This window comes from Corylus avellana, chromosome ca3 (genome assembly GCF_901000735.1).
Source record: "Corylus avellana chromosome ca3, CavTom2PMs-1.0".
Taxonomy (NCBI): Eukaryota; Viridiplantae; Streptophyta; class Magnoliopsida; order Fagales; family Betulaceae; genus Corylus; species Corylus avellana.
Genome location: NC_081543.1, coordinates 92,192 through 112,280, shown reverse-complemented (window position 1 = coordinate 112,280; position 20,089 = coordinate 92,192). Strand labels below are relative to the sequence as shown.

The 20,089-nt window shown below is 37.6% G+C and overlaps 2 protein-coding genes across 2 annotated transcripts; both read right to left on the bottom strand.

Moving 5' to 3' along the window:
* Positions 1–176: 176 nt before the first annotated feature.
* LOC132176197 (ribonuclease TUDOR 1) lies at positions 177–8,332 on the bottom strand. The gene is made up of 17 exons (XM_059588334.1): positions 8,097–8,332; positions 7,443–7,610; positions 6,908–6,982; positions 6,699–6,812; positions 6,504–6,608; positions 5,618–5,824; positions 5,274–5,489; positions 5,080–5,187; positions 4,230–4,400; positions 3,946–4,143; positions 3,498–3,860; positions 3,174–3,404; positions 2,904–3,092; positions 2,751–2,828; positions 2,469–2,663; positions 1,189–1,566; positions 177–667 (listed from the first exon to the last, which is right to left on the bottom strand). The coding sequence occupies exons 2-17, from the start codon at positions 7,593–7,595 to the stop codon at positions 482–484; spliced, it is 2,967 nt and encodes a 988-aa protein (XP_059444317.1). The 5' UTR covers positions 7,596–7,610; positions 8,097–8,332; the 3' UTR covers positions 177–481.
* Positions 8,333–10,048: 1,716 nt separating this feature from the next.
* On the bottom strand, positions 10,049–18,286 carry LOC132173424 (uncharacterized). The gene is given in 15 exon segments (XM_059584926.1): positions 10,049–10,425; positions 10,701–10,717; positions 10,720–10,920; positions 10,923–10,932; positions 11,910–12,134; positions 12,254–12,424; positions 12,515–12,651; positions 12,956–13,110; positions 13,198–13,321; positions 15,687–15,787; positions 15,879–15,898; positions 15,900–15,962; positions 16,071–16,295; positions 16,414–16,515; positions 17,909–18,286. Coding segments are annotated over 15 exon segments (2,073 nt in total). The 3' UTR covers positions 10,049–10,281.
* Between the last annotated feature and the right edge of the window lie 1,803 nt (positions 18,287–20,089).

Here is a 20,089-nt window from a genome sequence, read left to right as displayed (position 1 = left end):
GGTTGATAATATAATGTAAGCACTCAGCAGCACCCCTTGTAGCTGGAGTACTTCTGCTATGCAGCTTTACAGGAGTAACTTATGGGTGCAGGCATTGTACCCTAACAGAATATCCCGTAAACGAGAACATACAAATTATAAAATTGTAAGGATGTCTCATATATTGGTAGAGAATAGAGACCCCAATACTAACACAGCCCTTTAACTTTAATAGGAAAATTTGTCTACGATGTTCCACAAGGAGACTGGATGACATTCACCTTATTAAGACATGTTTATAAAAAAAATTGTCCCCGCAACTAACAATAAATTGGGAAAAAAAGAAAAGCAAAAACAAAACAAAACAAAACTTAAGCAAGTTTGTGCTGTCACTTTTGTTTGCTCTCATACACTAGAAGCGACCAGTGGTGCCTATAATTTAACTGGTCTTATGCTGCTTGAATTGATATATCTTTTAAATTACCTCAGACCACCATCATATTCATCGCCGGCCACCAGCCTTTCTAACAGGAGCTGTATCCTCATCGTCTGACTGGATATCTCCGTACTGCCACATTCCCCGCCTAGCAGTGCGCGCTTCTTCCTGGAACTTCTCCAAATTATCGAGTGCCAACTGTCTTTCCTTGTTGTCCCACCTCTTCCTCTTTTCTAGTATAGCAAGTCCTTCCTGTAAATTCAGAAAAGCCATAAGCAGTGTAGCTAAGCATTCTATTTCTAATCAATTGAATGACTGCCTCAAAATGGGTAGAAATGCTGAGCCCTCAAAAGAATAGACAAATAAAGAATTAAAGCTTGAGAAGACTTGTCCTTGTCTGGGCTGTTGAATAAACCAAAGTCAAAAGAAAAAAAATATATATATATATGGTGAATAGTGGAAAGCTTGTTCATAATTTCAGGTTGCAAATAGAAGGTAAATCATAAAAAGGCTCTCTGCAAAACAAGGCTTCACCAAGCTACGTGGTTATGTTTCTCATTTTTAGATGGTAATTGGGTAGCTCAGGTGGCAAACTGTAAGTATTAATTTCTTCATTGTGTAGTTCCCATGAAAATGGTGAAATTTACATTTGCAGAACAAAAGGTGAGATATGTCAGTTCAATTAATTGCACGTTTCTGAAATGAAGATAAATACTGTCAAGAGTGGATCTTCACATGAAAAACAAGGCAACGAAGTGAGATATTATGTAAACCTGAAGCATGGCAGCATTTATACTAATCTCAGCATCCACAGCGACAAGAGTTACAATAAGAATTGTCCCAGTTCCCTGTCCTTTGACTTTTCCTCCAGACGCGTCCCTTTCCTCAACCTTGGCCCTGAACTCTTTCGAACTGTTCAATGTGTGCTCACTCAGATACTCAGCTGATTCTTGACCAAAATCCTCCTCCAAGCTCGGAACCTTTATGTATGCAAGGCTACATAGTTGAGCAATACCAGGTGCAGAAGACACTGAAGGATCAAGAGGCCGTAACTGACTGTAAGAAACAACCTCTTGATTCCCGTAATCAATGTAGAACACTTCGAACTTGTCTTTTGGGGATTCCACGCCTCCTCGAGGTGCATTGACAATCTTTACAAGTTGAAAAGAAATGATTAAGAACAAAGAAAGGCATATAAATCATATACTGAAATGTATTTCAGCAGAAAGGGATAAAAAAAAGAAAAGAGAGGCGCAAGCATTAAGAAGGCAAGTTTTTATAACAAAATAAATAAAAAAGAAAATGACCAGGTTGCAGGTCGTTGGTCTAACCACTGGACCGACTGCAGCCGAAATATGACATTTTTAAATCATAAATAGTACATTATTAATTCCTTATGATAGAATACGATTATAAATACTACATCAGAGGCACTTATGAATATCAAAGAGAATACTGTTGACTTCATCTATCAGTATTTTTTGAAAGTTTTATTTGACATATTCTTTCATATTCTGAACTTAGCATTACTTAAGTTCATACATTTATGACTTTATGTTAGTTATACTTTTTAATTTACAACTCATAATCAGTTTACAACAGGTACTGTGTCCCCGCCCCCACTACTAAGTAAATATATTACATTGTTGAGATTTCAACTGGACCAAAAGATCCCTTATATTTAGTAATCTAAACTTTTGAAGTTTGCAACAGGTAATTGTGTGGGAATTCTACTGGCAGTGACAAAAACAGTTTAATACTGAAAAAAAAAAGAAGAAAAAAAAAAGATGATGTTAGAGATTAGCTATTATGTGTAGTATCTTAAATACGTTTCCTAAAACATTTTCATAAAGCATCTTGAAAACATGCATTCCATACAGATTGCCTGCAACCCAGTCTTGCATCCCTGTGGCAGTTTCATCCAGATTGCCTGGAGAAGCCAAGTGCTGAAATACTTGAACAGTAATCACTATACATGGGCAAAATAGACATGTGGCTCCTAATGTTAAGCAAGTAGTTTAGAGAGAGACAGAGAAAGAGGACGGTGACCCACCATTGCTCGGTTCCAGGAACTGTCAGCACTAAACTGAGCAAGGACTATGTCACCCTTTTTAGGATTAAATGCACCAACTACGGGAGCTTCTTGAAGACTTAAAGAAGCAAGCTGTTGCTGAATCAAGGCTACTTTTTGATCCCCCACTGTCTGGACATAAAATTTACCACCACCCAAGACTTCCGTAACCATTACCTGAAAATTAATAACAATGGGACAAGTCATTCACCATTGTACAACACATGAAAAGGCTATTACTTGATGCCCTCGTATTGCAAGCACCTTCAGCACTTCTTTCTGTTTGCTTTCAACAGCTGCACCATTGGACACTTCCTCCCCTTCAACATATTTCTCCCAAATCTGAAAGATTACATCCATTTAGCATTATTGACAGAGGAAGAATAGAGGCCTTATAGTGCAGGTTCTACTTCTTACTTTCAGTTTTTGCCTTTTGGCAGATTTCTCAGCTTGTTCAAGAAGGTTAATGTCCGGGATCCTGTCACCGCCAAAGGAAGTCTGAAGTTTTGCTAGGCCAGCCTCAAGAAGCGAAATTGCCAGATTTGTCTTTGACTCCCACATGGATCCCAGGAAAGTTCCAGTTCTATCAACAGTTTCGACCTCAATCTGCATAAAAGATACAGATTTATCAGCGCAAGGAAAGCAACCAAGAGGCAAATTACCCAGTTCTAAGGGGTAGGGGAATACCTCAACATCTCTTTGCATTATCTTTCTTCTCATCAGTGCAATAGCTTCTTCTGAATAGGGCTCATCACGACCAGGACATCTGACACCAGAGAATGAGAAGGCAATGCTGCATGTTTCCTTGGGAATCAACAACTTAAATCGATGACCACTGAGGACATATTCCACAACGGCAGGAATTCTCCTACTCCGTTGCAGGAACGGCAAAAAATCTCTAGCTTTCTTGGCTGATGCCTAAGTGATACACATAAAATACAGAAACAAAAAAAATTTGTCAGCTGGTGATTGTAGTGAGAAAATAATTTAGCATAATGGCAACATTCTTACCGTAAGCAGGTCTGTTATGTGCATGACTGGAGGATCCTTGGCTGAATGAATACCTTTCTTCCCAGCAATGGCACGGGATTCAGCAGCAAGGAGGGCATCATAATAGTTTGATCTCTCCTCAAAATCTCGATGCCTAATAACTGTGCCAAAGCCACGAGCAACCAGAAGCTCAGCAATATTCACCCCAGGCTGGCTGCCAGGAGTAGGTGGAGCAGGTGAGGGGGTATCATCACCCTCAACCTTAATGGGAGACAATAGGAAAACTGAACCAAAATCCATTACTCTGGAATCTGCAGTCCCACTAGCAGCTGCAGATCCATCTGCCGTGCTAACTTTCCTAGCATACTCCATTTGAATGTTCACCTGGGAAAAAAAAACAGTAGAGTCGATTATAAAATCAAAATCTTCATTACCATAAGAAATAAGGTATAACAATGACTGTTCATACTTGTCGGCCAATAAGTCGTGTCCTCAAAAACTCCCTTGCTTCACGGGCATAGGGAGCCGGCTTTTCATCTCTGCGAGGATTGCCGATTTTCGGACACCTAATACTTGACAGATTGACTCGCCGCTCTGCTAATGGACTTCCATACGGGACAGAATCATCAGCCACAATAATGCAGTCCCCACTTACAACCTCCACCACCTGGAAAAGCAAAATGCTGTTTAGCATAAATTTATGACATCGAGAATAAATAAATTGAGATAAGCATAGCTTGGACTAACTACTACCTTTCCTGTGAAATTTTGGTCATGGATTGCCTTTGAATTTGTAGCTGGAGGTATATAGTTTGTCCAGATCCTCAACCTGGATTTCTTGGCTTGAAGATCTGCAGCCTTCAGCTGCCGCTTGGCATCTTCTTCCATCATATTTGCACTCCATTCAACAAACTTAGCTAAACCCTAGAGAGAGACACAGATGATATTTTTTTATTATTGGCAGTGCAAACACTAATCCTTTTAAATGGCCTTATTAGCAGCTGTCAGGTAGAGACATCTACCACATAAATAAACTCAGGGCATAAAATAACTCACATGAACACAAAAGACACCACACGTTTTCAAAAGATAAAAAAGGCAGTATAGACAAACATCATAGCAATACACATGGAGCACATTCATAACAAGCCTCATAATCGCAACCAGAAGCACTTCCAAACAACAAATCAAAATAAGAAGTTTCAAAGTAAAAAGGACGTGACAGATAGTATTCAATATAAAATTATTTCCATTTCCATATGGTCCAGTTTAAGGCCACAGTTTAAGCCTCATCTTTCTCTACCTTCAACACCACCAAACAACTTATCAAATATAGCATGAAAACAAGAAGGTTTTCTGTAAGACTTCAACGTCTGATACTTCTTTGCAGATTATGTTTGGTTCCATAATATCTCCTTTAGAAGCCTTGCTCTATATAACTATGAATCTCTTGGCTATAGTAACTGTTACAAGCAAAGCCACACAAGAAGCAACACTAAAGACCTAAAGTGTAGCAAGAAACATTAGAATCATTACTCAAATACTAAAATTTTAATAATCATACATATTTGTAGTAATAGCACAACAAAATGTAGACACATACGTTTTCGATAAGCTCCAATGCCAGGTCTTTTGCAGAGTCTCCATCAGGATAATATACTGACCCAATCAAATTGCTGAATTTGTCAACGCCTTCCAGGACAATACGAACCTATACATCCATCTTGATTTTAGACAACTTCAAAAGAAAAAGGAAAGGGCAATATGCAAGATAACTTATAGCAGCAATTTACATACATCTCTATTTAAAACACGAAGCTCAGTAAAATATTTGGCTTCAACACCAAATGGATCAGGAGAAACTTCAGCAGATGATGCTGCTGAGACTGCAAGCCTCTGTGCAGATGTTAGAGGGGCTCGAGATTCAACAGAAGCATCTCCATTTCGTTCTTCAGCATTCCCTTCTGTTTCAACAGCACTTTCAATTACAGCTCTTCTTCCCATAGATGGGGCCTAATATCAAACAGAGAACATGATTACATAAGCAGGAAGCATTGACACCAGCAAATTTTTTTATGAAAAGTAAACACCAGCAAAAATTTTCATGTGGACAGATGCTAATCGCAGCATAAAATGCATACCTGAATTCCTGCAACGAACACTTGGACAAACTGAAACTCTGGAAGCAGATAGACCCGGATGGTACTACCATCACGAACTTGCTCAACAATACCTTGCATGGGCCTGCCTTTGTTTGCAGCTAAGATACCCATGGCATCAAAGGTGCTAGGATCACCAATAGCAGAAGGCGGTAGTTTCCTGATGGCTGCCTCAGCAGCACCTGAAACCTGCAATCAGGAATAGAAGTAATGTGTATTAATAACTTATCAAAAAAAAAGAAGTAACGTGTATTAATTAATCTGTTTCACAACAATTTTTCATCAGATCTCCTTAAATAAGACAACTGCACATGCCATGCAGATGATTCTCACTCTAATCCCTGGCTTTATTTATTAAAGCTGATGGTAAGAAGGATTTTCTCCAAGACAGTGGTAGAAGATGATATAAGAAATTATGAAGTACCCTTTGATTTTGATAAAAAAAAAAAAAATCTCATCGCTAATTACCTAATACAGTTAAGAGATATTTAATGTCATTCCAATTGGGTTCAAATCAAATACCAATAGCAACAACACAAGGGTAAACCAAGTGCACCCACCAATCGCCAGACCAATCCCATACATACATACATACATTATGACTCATTTGAGGTAAAATATTAATTTATCTATACAACATTTCTTATTTTTCCTCAATGCTCTGCTTTTATCATCATGGTCCAAATAATTAACAAAGTTGTCATCTTGATGACACCACAAAATCCCAAGATGCTTTTCCCACTACGCCAGTACAGTCATACTTATACCCGAGAAGAAGACCAATAATTCAGGGGAGGACATAAGGGAGACCTCTGGATAATTAAAAACAATAGATAAAGAATAGAGAACATAAGGAAGCAATTTAAACCTTGCTCCAGCGACCAAGACCTTGTTGCTTAGCTTGCTCTTCCAAACGTAGCAGTTCTTGAAGGAAAGGACTCGCTTCTCCCTTCTGTTGACCCTGCTCCCTAACCTGCAGAAACAAGATTCAGCTAATGCCCGTACAGAGAAATCAAAAGTCACTTCTTAGAAGTATCCATCTATAGAAACAAAAAGAATAAACCTTTGCCCAGCCTTCAGAAACCACCAGCAAAGCAACATTTTTGTCACCAAGGAAAACAGAGCCGAATTCCCTCCCTATGGATGGTACAGTGTAGTCAACACGGAAGGTTATTTCCTGTAGCGAAAAATATAATGAGTTAGATGTAACATGCTTATTGACGAACCTATTTTGATCTCGCCAAAGATATGTGAAATAATTTGAAAAGGCACCTTTCCTATGCAGAGGTTCCGCAAGTACTCTCTGCTGTCCCAAGCAAATGGCTCATCAACACTACCTCTACGGGCCTAGAGGTAGGGAAGACATAGCATTCAAAATCATGTAGTGAAAATAGTGTTAAACAAACCGGAATATAAGTACCCAAAAAAAAAAAATTCACATGAATATTATAACAAGGTTCTTGTCACCAATAACTATAATCACAAGCATGATAACAATCATCTTAATACTTTTTGCAATCAACAAAACTAGTCAAGGAGGAGAAAAGAATCAAGAAAAACTAGGTCATGGAAAATTGGAAAAGAGACCGATTATCAACAAAATGTTCGATTTCTACAAAGAAAAAATGCAGAATATGACAGGGATGATTAAAATCCCAAGTTGGTTAAAAATCATCACCATGCAAATGAAACAAATTCATCAACATGAGAGTGATAAAGCCGAGTAGAAGGAAACAACAAAATACTTAAAGCAGACCAGGAAACAAGAAAATAATACATAAAAAAAAAAAAAAAAAAAAAAAGGTACCAGTCTTGGAGCAATAAGAGATGCCAAAGTAAGGCTCTTCTCAGGTGGGGGTCCAGGCCTGTTGGCGGTCATGGCCATAATCACCAAGCAGTCCCCTGAAGGAACAGCTTTCACTTTTCCTCTGTACCAACCTGAAGCTGTTGATGACGCCATCTCAACAGCTATTACCTACAACCAAATTAAATAGATTGAGATAGTGGAAGCTCAATCGAATTGCATAACATTAATTTTAAGACAAATTGAAATCTACGAGACACAAAATGCTTTAAACGGTCGGGATTTTACGTGTGTGTATATATAGAAGGCAATCATAAAGAATCAAAACCAGACGAAAAAAAAAAACCTCGAACTGCATGTGATTGAATTTAGAAATCATTGAGATCCATAACATTGACTGCACTAGTAATTGTACAAAATGAGCACATGCATCGATAAAGCATTGAAAGATTGATCACAGCAAGCGCAAGAAACAGGTCGATCCGTCATTTGAACAAGCCAAATCAACCGAGAAGACAAACATCTTAATTATTAAAAAAAAAAAAGAAAAAGAAAAAGAAAAAAGAGAGAGAAAGAATAGGTAAGAAGGTGCATGCAAATCTGTTAATGATCAAAAACATAGAGACATGGAGATTAATGACGTTTAGCAAGCCATACCTTGATCAGATCAGACAGAGACGAAGTCCCAACGATTCTGCTTTGGATCTATCGAAATAACAAAATTTCAAATCTATTAAAACACAATTGGTTTGATTTCAATTTAACTATAATAAAATGCAAGAGATCTGTAATGGGAGATGCTGTTTTGAAGACGAGCGGCGGATCAACACAAAACCGAACACAACACAGGCACAGCAGAGCGAAGAGAAAAAAAAAACCAAGAGGGAGAGAGATCGCGAAATGTGCTATAAGAGGCATATATAAACGATAAGCTGAACGTGTACCCTCCTTTTTGGGGTAAAATTACCGAAAATACCATAACATGGATAAAGCCCTCCAAAATCCTCAGAAAAGTGACATCATTCTTTTTTTTCTTTTTCCTTTTTTTCTTTTATAAGTTTTCCCCTTTTTGTTATACAAAACTGTCTGTTTAATTATTTTTTATTTTTTCTTTGCTTTCTGTCTGTCTATTTTTGTGCGTCTGAACTCGCTTTTTGAGAGCGATATTAGCCTTATACAGAAAGTAAACGGTCCAGTTTAATGACTCATTTTCGCGTCTTCAAGTATGAAAACGGGATTAATTGGACTGCCTCCTCTCCATGACTCCGTTGCATTCATTATTTACCAAAATTATATGAAAAAATAAGTTATATGAAGATCTTTATGGATATGATTTTTTTTTTATTTTTTCCATATCTGCATAATAAAAAGGAGAAAGAGAAAGAAGAATCGAACTAATGAGTTCCATTTTATGAGAGATTGAGCTATCAAATCTACTAAACTATTATATTCTTGCTTAATTTTATTTTTATTTTTTCTTTCTGCACAAGATTTGCCAATAGAAACATGTTTCTAAGCTTCGAGACCAAACAGATAAAGACGCGCGACATATAACTAAGCTTTGAGACCCAAACCAAACAATAAAAAACACACGACATATATCTAAGCTTTGAGTTTCAGTATAAATTGAGGTTGACCATTAGGCCGAAGAATATATTCAGCTTTATCGGTTGACGGGTAACAAATTTTTTCAAGAAAATGTAAAAGAGTGCTACCTATATTATGACATCAGCATCTTTAACGTAAATGCCATAATTACTTCCATTTTGAAACATGGTGACCTCACACATATATATTTAGGAGTATTGCTTGTATAAATTCAACTCGAATTCGATTTGTTTAATAAATGAGTCGTTCGTGAACACAAAATTATGGTCAATTATTAAATGAAATATATCCGTATAATAAATTCGGCTCAACTCATATAACTTTATTTTTATTATTTTCTATAGTATTATTTTAAATTCGTAATTATAACATCTTAAGTAAAGATGAATTTTCTTCCTAATATAATAAATATACTTTGAATAATTGTTATTGTGAGCTTTGATTTAGATATATGTATGTTTGTGTGCACATGAATGTGATTGGTTTAACTCGACTCAATTACAACCTTAGTTGAAACTTATGCGTCAGCATTCTAAGATAATTATGGGATAAAAATGTGATATATAGCATTACTCTAAATTGAGGATGCACTTCCATTACCTTAATTTATCTTTTCCTTGAGATAGTATTTCTATTATTTGAGAGCGAAAAATATGACTCATTGATATCCTGTACTGAATATTGTTAGACAGTGAGTTTGTTAGGAAGTATTATCTGTTAGGTTATTCCGTTCATTAGTGTTTTAGTTTTACTTGTTGTTCAGTTTATTAGTTGTTTTATTATTTTACTATTGTTGTGTAAGTAGGACTCTTAGTGTCATTAACAATAGGTTTAATTTTGTTAGTAGTTGATTTATAGTCCACATTAAAGTCTGTTTCATTGTTATTTTGTTATTTAATTTTCTCATGAGACTCTTTCATTGTATTTTGTTATTTAAGTACTACATTGCTATGAAATAGAATCAATAAGTAAATTATTCAAACCTTATCTTTATAGGAGTAGAAAGATTCCTTGAAAATCCATTCTACCTTATCAGTTCTCATCTCGCACTCAAATCTTGAACACAAGAAGATTATGACCACATAAAATATCAACGTCTTGTCCCAAGCGCGCAACAATAACTAATAAGATTAATTATTACCCTCTCGAAGATGGCACTACTTAATGGAACTTGATCCACCATGTCAATCACATAACTGGTGGAACAAGTACTGGAGCTGCAGGTAAGGGACCTTCAAGGATGCAATTGTCTAGTACTAGGAGGGTAGGCAACTCCAGGTGGATTTCAAATCTAGTCGTTTGGCCCAAGATCATTAATAGGTGGGCGTTGTTTATGGTGATCAGTAACTGATTGGTATGCCATTGCCAGCGCTAGAGCCTGCAAGTTGATAGAAAGATGAATCAGCCCAGTTCCTTCATTGTCCATAATAATGGAAACCACTACCAAATAGTTGATCATGATCAAACTTCAGTGCTTCTAGGAGTTACTAGTTGACTTGACATGTAACCAAGTTCATCTAATATCACAGCCTAAAGATGGCCAGATATCAAACAATTTAACTGAGCCTGGCAAGAATAGTTCCAAATATCTAACGTGGTAAGTACTATAGGAAAGGCTCACTGGAAAGAGAGAGAATTACAGATCCTGCTTACAATGTGATCATGATGAGAGGTGCATATTAGCCGGTGGTGATGGTGGTTATCCGTCAGCTGGCACCGGAAGGTGGATTTTCAATCTTCTTAAATCCTGTTGGAACAACAATTACAGGCATACCCACGAGATTTCCCATGCAAACTTTCTCCCAGTCAGTTGCATTGCCAATGATTGCATCAACAGTAAAACTTTCTCTTACTTCTTGGATTAACTTCCCCGTGCTCTTTGTGCCTGTGGATAGCAATAAAAAGCTTCATACTCGCAAAACTCCTAAAACAAGAAACTAGACAATTTCAAATACTACATGCTTATATAAAGCTAAAAGCTCAACACTTCAATGAACCATGAGCTTCTGGTTAGTCCTAATCCCAAGGCACCATTTTGAAAACCTCAGAAGCTGAAAGTCAGAAATTCAAGCCTACTGTGTTCTAAATATGTCTATGACAGCCCGGCAAGATGACACTGAAGACCTAGCAATTGCCGCCTACATTTCATGTAGTAGTTGCTCATATTCATTCCGAGTCTGTTTGAAATTGCGTTAAAGAACTTAAAAAATAGTTTTAGTACCCAAAAAGTAATGCTAAGCAAAAATAAGTCCGCATGGTAAAAAACATAAAAAAAACACCTTGTTGAATTTTTTGCTCTAAAAAAGCTGGAAAAACTTGAAAATGAAACTTTTTATAAAAAAGTTATTTCAAACTTTTTATATAGACAAAAGCTCTATTTCCCGATGCAATCCCGGCCCAAATGGACTCTAAAGAGCCCAACCACAACTACCTTCAGCCTTTGATTTTGCATTTTATAATGTCCCTACTTACAAGGAAGTCCAATATCAACTTTTGAGGAAATCTTAAACCAATGAGGAAACTATTGAAACATGGAGGAAAACTCAATATTCTTAATCGACAGATGATGAATGCAACGTGGTTCAATTTGTTGGAGGCTAACTAACGACTAACAGCTCTTTGCAAGATTTATATAGGCCTCCCAAAAAGCTACTCAACCCAATATGCTAGAGAACTGAAATCTATATATTATTGACCTATTAACATAAGAACTCAAAAAAATGGAAATCATTTGAAGGTTATGCCTTATGGTTAACGGCACACTTTTTTCTTATTATACAACTTGTGACAAAAACTTCTCTAAAATAATTAGTAAACCATTTTAAAACTAAAAGCTCCTATTATTCTAAATGTTATAGAGACCTGAACATAGCCAGCTGCTGGAATCATGCGTGCATGACGTAGCTCAATAGGCCATTGATCTTGAGCTTCATAATCATTGTCCTGCCCCGAGCGCTGCCACTCATCAAAGTGAGCCAACATATCAACGTCCATTGTAAAATTCAGAATACCTTGAATAGAGTTGACTGTATAATTCAGTTTGAAGGGAAGCACATTAACACCCATTGATGCAGTAACATGAACAACCTGGAATTGCCATCTTGTGAATCACTTAAAGGGTAAAAAGGATACAATAGCATCCATGAAGTACGGTCAGTGCCATCCAGCGTGAACCCAACTACAGTAAAACACTTGGGACAACTGACATCCATCTCAGCATCATCAAGATATCCAACGGTAAGGTTGGTGATGTCAACCAAGAATGGGTCATTAAGGGGACTGTCTCTGGACGAGGGATCATCTGGATCCCTACCCCGAATAGCATCCAGAATAATAGTGCAATCTGTGGCGCTTCTACAGAATGGGCCAAGTTTGTCCTGGTAAACAGCCGATATGTAAATTCAACTCATAACTGTACCCCTGTTAAGAAAAACAAAAGGCATACATAAAGAAGATTGAGGTAGTACCAAGCTTTCAGATATGCTTATTACACCAGTTCGACCTACAGTGCCGAATGTGGGGCGCAATGCTGTCACACCACATCAAGTAGCGGGATAGGTTATAGAGCCAGCTATTTCTGAACCAATTGCAAATGGAACCATACCTATGATGAAATGAAAAAAATAAATAAATAAATAAAATTCAGTTGATGCAATGCAGACTTCTACTTCCCTTTTTTTCCCCATCCTCCAAACAAATCTACACTACAAGTTCAACCGATAGTTGCAAGGAAAAAACTTTGATAAAGAAGTGCAAGTCTCCTATGCATATATAAAACCACTTATAATGATGAAGAGCACCATGGAGAGGTGTTGAGGCTTGAGCCAAGCAGTCCCCAAAAAGAATAATTGGAAGAAAACAGATGGAGGGAAATGAGAATGTTGAACAGCTCAAAATTTGAACAATACCAGCTGAGGTGCATGCAGCAGGCCCGGCTGATGAACCTGTTGAAAATTCCTCTATGTTCCATGGGTTTCTTGTCCTACCACCATACCAGATGTCATCATATGCCAGAGATACAGAAACAAGCTTTGCAACAAGAACTGGCCCTGCAGCTTTCAACCTATATCGAGCAAGAGTTGCAAGCTTGCAAAATACAACTTTGTTATACTTTGAGCTGCAAGTTTACCCTTCCAAACATGCTTAATACCTCTTGTATACCCAAGCTTCAATGTCAAGAACTTGATCTTTGAAAGTTTTTGAACCCCAAGTTGTTTTAAACTTTGGTACTGAAATTATATCCTTCAACCCGTAAGGAATTCCATGGAGAGGACCTATAGCACAAATTTACATTTAATTTAGGAATGTGTAACCAACAATAAAAACAAAATCATAAAAATAGGCATATTAATGTTTTAAAGTGATTGTGGTTGTTAGAAGAGCTAGGGTTTGAGTCATTAGGGTTTTGGGGGTATTTTAGTCTTTATGGTATTTCCCTAATCCTATATATATAATAGGATGCCTGTATTAGGTTAACATAAGTTGAATAATATAATAGCCTCTACCTTTTGTGTCTGAACCGTTCATACAAACTATAACATGGCATCAGAGCTTGTTTCGATTCTTGGGTAGTTTAGTTTTCAACTTGGTAGCCGCACTGCCCGTGTGGGCTAACCCACACGGGCAGTACCTTCAAAGAGCTCCGTAGAGCTGTTTTGTTCTTGTTCTAGGGTGACCGAAACTCCTTCCGGTGAAAAAAATATATATATATTTTGTTTGTTTTTTATGTTCTATGATGCTGGCCGGATGGTTCTGCGGTGGTTTTCTGTCTTGTCTGAAGTGGCCGGAGTGTTCTGTGGTGGCCGGAAAAGTTGCAGCGGCCATCGGGAAAAAAAAAAAAAAAATTCCGACGATTTGATGTTTTTGGTATTGAAACGTTACTGTGTGGCCCTCTATTGATTCTGTAGTTGCTGTTGTTGAAGTGGCCGGAGTGTTCTGTCTTCTCCGGCAAGTTCCGACGAGCTCCAGCGATACTCCGGCGAGTCTCTGGCAAAGGTCCGGCGAGCCTCCAGTGACTGTTTCTGTTCTATTTTTCAGTGTTTTTCTTGTGTTTTCAGGTACTGCCGGCCAATTCTTTGTGTTTCTGGCCAGTTTTGAAGCCTCGACAAAGTTCCAGTGTATTTCCAGCGAAGCTCCAGTGAATTTTTTTTTTTTTGTTTTTCCAGTATCTGTTTTCCAGCGAATCTTGTTGGTTAATCATGTGAAAATTTGTTGTTTGTGATTGATGTATCCGACCGGCCTTGGGTTCTCCGGCGAGAACCGATCAAGTGATCGTTGCATCCGACTGGCCTTGGTGTTTTACAGCGAGAACCAATCCCAAGATCGATGTATCCGACCAGCCTTGGATTCTCCGGCGAGAACCGATCAAGTGATCGTCGCATCCGACCGGCCTTGGTGTTTTTCAGCGAGAACCGATCAAATGGTTGTTCAAGTTACCAACGAGTTTTCGACCGACATTGAAGTTTTATTTAATTAATTTGTGTGGTCCAAGCAGTTCCAGCTTGAGGGGGAGTGTTAGAATATGTTTTCTAGTTGTTTTTCGTTTGCTTGTATCTTCCAAGCTGGATTCATATGATGTATATGCTCCAGCTTGAGGGGGAGTGTTAGAAGAGTTTGAGTTTGAGTCATTAGGGTTTTGGGGGTATTTTAGTCTTTATGGTATTTCCCTAATCCTATATAATAGGATGCATGTATTAGGTTAAAATAAGTTGAATAATATAATAGCCTCCGCCTTTTGTGTCTAAACCGTTCATACAAACTATAACAGTGGTATTCCACAAGAATCATACCCTGTTCGAAGTATCAAGTTTTTAGAATAACTAGTGATTTAATATAGTATCATAGCAGAAGTCATGAATTTGAACATTGTTTCTGTAATTTGTCTCAATTCAATTAAATATTTCACGTGTTGACTCTTATTTATGAAGAAAAAGTTTGAACTTAAGCTTTAAGGATAGGTAGTGATTTAACATTTTATAAGTTGTTGCTTCTTGGCCACCCTGTTTATAGATACAATATACTTGATCCAAATTACCAAATAGGAAATTGCATACAATTAACTGATATACATATACGAACATGGGTACATGATATTAAATTTCATCTAGGTCAAAGCACAAAGCTAGCTTGAGCCAGAGGTACTTTTGCTAATATATTGAAGGAACCAGCATCCACAGTTTGACACAACAGCAATAGAACATCAAACTGATAGGGCGTGACTTTTAACTTTAATAGACAAGCAAATTCCAGATCTTATGGTAATTGTGCTCTAAGAATAAAAGGGAACCTTTACATTCCATTAAAGTAAAGGAGCTCATCCATGATCTCTACTAACCAACAAAAATAAAAGCCCCTAAGAAATTGTTATTTCATCCTATTAAGATAATACATGATGAATATCTTGGTAAAAGTTGCACTCGAAAGAGATGAAATGAACGGTCTCTATTCAAGCATTTGGGATATTAGACAAGATTATTCTAGCGTGATGATATTTGCTAGATTATGGTTAAAAAATTAGAGCTTTTATGGCGTCTTCATGTTCAGAGTTAAACCATTCTATATAATTACTTTAAAATTTTAAACACTGGAAAATGTGACTGCTACTCTAAGAGTATTATCAATACTTTAAAAGAGATGTACCCAAATACAGCCCTCGAGCAAGTAACTTATCAGCCTCCTTGGCTTGCTTGTATGCAAGTTCTTCAGTATACGAGACCACAGCTTCAAGAACATTATTGTACCTGGTGTTATTTTCACAACGCATCATTAGACAGATATTTTACACATGATACAAAACATAGGTAATTGGGGTGTTTTTCTCTTCACTACTACCTTTTCAACCTTTGCAAAAAAAATATGAGTAGGCTCCTCTGAAGTAATTTGTTTTGTCTGAATCAGTTCCCCCAATTCAAGAACCTGATGAACAAGCAATAATTTTTTTAAAATTAGACAAGATGAAGGAAAATAATGAGACACAGATCACGGGGGTGGGGACTAGAGAGAGTGGCACCACAACAGACTTACACTCATGAAGGCAATATCTTCTTCACTTTCTGGTCTCTTAGTGCCAAAGATAGAGGGAGAATTAAATCTTTTGCTTATTCGCTGTGGTTGCTCATTGTCCCACTCAGGATTGAACACCAAAGAAGATGGATTATGCAGTCCTCCATTAACAGAAGCAACTAATTTCCGATTGGCTTTGATTATAGGGATATTAAACTCTTTTGCACCCTTGACTATCTCCAGAATCTAAACTAGATAGAGATATTACATCATTTGGGTTTAAAACTTTCAATTACAACATGGATTACTTAAAATATATAAAGTGACAGAGAAAACACCTGAGTTACAAGTTTGACAAAGTCACATTTTTATTGTTGAAGAAGTTGGCATCAAATAACTCAAATGCACATCTAAGGGATGCAACTTTAGTAATCTTTTCCAAACATTCACTGTTGGTCTTACTGCCCTGATCAAAGAACACAAGATAAATGTCTGTATGAAATGTGATAAATTGAGATAGATCAGCTGTACGTTGTCTTAGCATTTAACAGGTGTTACCCTGTTGTAAAGATATCTGAATAAACCTGAACTTTATGACAGAATATTTTCCAGATTTCTTTATAGGTTCTCACCTGCTTTACGTATGTTAGGGTGCAAAAACAAATATCTTTATTTTTTTTTATTATTTATATAAAAAATAAAAACAATAAGAAATTAAATAGATCTCATCATGGATTCACACCACAATGAGTACTAAAATCATTAGCAATTTCCAGGCTATAAAAGAGCAAGGAAAAAAAGAAGAGCGACAAGGTTTAGCAATCCATCTTGAAACCTTGATGTGGCAAAAATTCAACTAAACTTAGATCAACTAAGTCTTAGTAGAGCAACTTGAAAAAAAAAACTTAGAGCTTCCACCACTTTAAGTCTACAAGATATGTCACTATATGGTACCATAAACACACGTTCATGAAATCATCATGAACACACTTAAGTCATTTCCATTGTTGAGGTGCAACAGTGTTGTTCTACTCAAGTGAACAACTCTTAGAATATGCTTCATGGGGTGCAATTTCGAATGCTATAAAAGGCTTTGGCTTCTCTCATTGGACACAAATTAATTTTCAGATAAGATGGTCAAAGACTTGATCCAACAAATGGTATCAGAGCTAAGATCATAGGTTCGAGTCGTGAGAGTATCATGTTAAGAGAAATTGTTGAGATGCAACAATGTCGCGCTGCTCACATGAATGGCTCTTAGAACATGCCTTGCGGAGTGCGATTTCAAATGCCATAAAAGCTTTGCCTTCCGAACACCAATTGGTTTTCATATGAGATGGTCAAAGGTCTGATCCAACATCTAAAACATAGTTTAACAAAATATGGTGGCAAAATACAAGATGCCATGTAAATATTAGATTTTAAGAAATATGCAATCGTCCTGAATGTTGCATTTAGGGATCAAGTTGTGTTGATCATTGATATAAGACTATATAAGTTAATTCTAACATGATTCATTTAAGTAAATAAATCCTAACTTGCTAATTTCGTGTAATATCAACCTAACCTGCTAATTTCTTATACGATTCATATTAGGTTCATAGTTCTGTAAAAAAATTACGGGTCCTACTTATTTATTAGAATGGAAATTAAAGTTACAAAAGTAGTCATTGACACAAATTAGAGCAAGACATAGACCAATTGCATTGGACTTGGAATCGGATACACTAAAAAAGAAAAAAGAAAAAAGAAGAGAGAGATGCACACAGCTTGTCACCTAAGGATGTCCTCATGAATACCCATTAGTAGAAATTAAGGTAAATTTGTACCTTAAAACAGAAAGGGATAAAAACAGTTACCATATTTGTGGAATTCGGGGCAAAGTCGGGGCAAGTGGAGTTATGGAGCAGGTACCGAGAATGAGATGGAACGGTTGGAGTAGCAGCAAGGCAACAAAGTATAATCTTAAAGAACAAGAAGAAGAGAAACCAGTTAGTGCTGGACCTACGAGTCGAGCCAACTGCTCTGGGAGGACACTTGTCCGGCAGCATGGCATCCTCTTTGTGAGACTTTCTGCAGCTCCTTCTCTCTCTGTGCCTGTCAATCTGCTCTATGGTGCTGTCAGCTGTGGGAGGAAATTCATTCCTTATTAAGAAAGACGCCGGCCAAGCGAACAGTCTGGTCAAAGATTCTGACGAAGACCACCCTGTTCCCACACAATTGACGTGGCAAGCCATCAACGAAACCTAGTGCCAGGTGATTAGGATTAGGCACGGCAATTTCAAATCGACAATTTTAACAATCCAACAACATGCCACATGTATCAAATTATGAAGAATAAAAATTAGTTTCAAATCGGTTTAATAGATTGTTACATGTTTCTTAACACGTAAAAATTACATATTTTTTTTAATAATATATACGTTTCACATTTTTTTTTAAAATAATATTAATAAAAAATAGAGATAACTTCACTTTAAACTCCTGAATTATCACGCAATTTGACAAGTCCCTAAACTTTAAAACCTCTCAATTTGAACACCTGAACTTTTAATTACAGTCAATTTGAACCTCATTCATCAGATTTAACCGTTAACTTTTAACAGTAATACTTAAAAAGACCAAATATCTCTATTTTTTTTTTTTGGAAACTTCACTTACTCCCACAAAATTTCGTGTTTTTTGCAAACACCTCTCATTGTTCAAAAACTCTCACTTTGATATATTCAACTTTCATTTCCTTCCACTTTGCCCCTTCCGTTAGAATTTCTGTGAAATCCTAACGGAGCTCCTCTCACGTGCCGGTGCCGCGCATGTGGCTTATTTTTGTTGAAACACCCATTTTACCCTACCCCTTCAGACAGAACACGCGTCCTTCCTCTTTGAGATTAAATTTTTTAAACCTACGAGGTTCGCGAGAAGTTCGCGGCCATCAATTGCAACCGGAAGCTTATCGAAGCGAGGTTTTTCATTAAGGTCACGAGGCTTCTGGTGCGAGCTCCGACGTGCCGCTGATTACATTGATGAACGATACGGTGGAGTATCAATATCCGAGAGACGCCGACGGCCATGGTACCCACATGGCATCCACTGCCACAGGACGGTACTATTTCCAGGTGAGCATGGCCGGTTACGCTACCGGAGTTGCAAAAGGCGTGGCTCCGAAAGCGAGACTCGAGGTTTACAAGGTCTGCTGGAAGGACTCCGGCTGCTTCGATTCTGACATCCTTGCTGCCTTCGACTCCGCAGTCTCTGACGGTGTCGACGTCATCTCAATCTCCATCGGAGGCAGAGGCGGCGTATCTTCCCCGTACTATCTAATATGATCGCAATCGGAGCATAAGACACTATTTCCAGAGGTGATTTCGTCTCGTCCTCCGTTGGAAACGAAGGCCCCAATGCAATGATTGTGACAAACCTCACTCCCTGGCTTACAATCGTCGGCGTAAGCTGAAAATTTCTATATAATACTTATAAACTGATTGCTTGATTACAGAGGTGAGGCTCACGACATTATATACAAACAGAACTAAGACTAAATGATATATATGAAAACCAATGTTGTGCACATGTAGAGATAAAATATAGCAATAACTCAATTACATGATCTGTGCACATGTCTTCAATCGAATATAATAGCACTATTGTTATGCATGGCTGCCAAGTGTTAATGATGTTGGCATGTGCAGAATTATGTTAATTCTTTCCAGCAGTATTGAGCACTACGGCTCACACCACACTTTGATACATCTGTTGTTGATTTATTTCCACAGTGAGTGTGCTCCTTGCTGTCACTTCTGAATCCTTTACTGCCATATAGGATAGTCATGTTAACACAGGCACCATGATCGACCGTAGCTTCCTAGCGATCATCATTGTCGAAGGCGGGCAGAAGCTCTCCGGCGTGTCGCTTTACACCGGAGCGCCACTCAACGATAAAATGTACCCTCTAATTTATCCAGGCAAGTTCGGACTATTCTCTGCCTCGTTGTGCATGGAGAATTTCCTGGACCCCAATCTTGTCAGGGGCAAGATCGTAA

Bases quoted from the DNA above. Each gene is read 5' to 3' on its own strand.
- LOC132176197 (XM_059588334.1), bottom strand. From the start codon at position 7,595: ATGGCGTCATCAACAGCTTCAGGTTGGTACAGAGGAAAAGTGAAAGCT. The intron at 6,983-7,442 runs GTACCTTTTTTT...CCCTACCTCTAG, and splicing joins CTCTTATTGCTCCAAGACTG to GCCCGTAGAGGTAGTGTTGA. The intron at 1,567-2,468 runs GTGGGTCACCGT...CAACTTGTAAAG, and splicing joins GTTCCTGGAACCGAGCAATG to ATTGTCAATGCACCTCGAGG.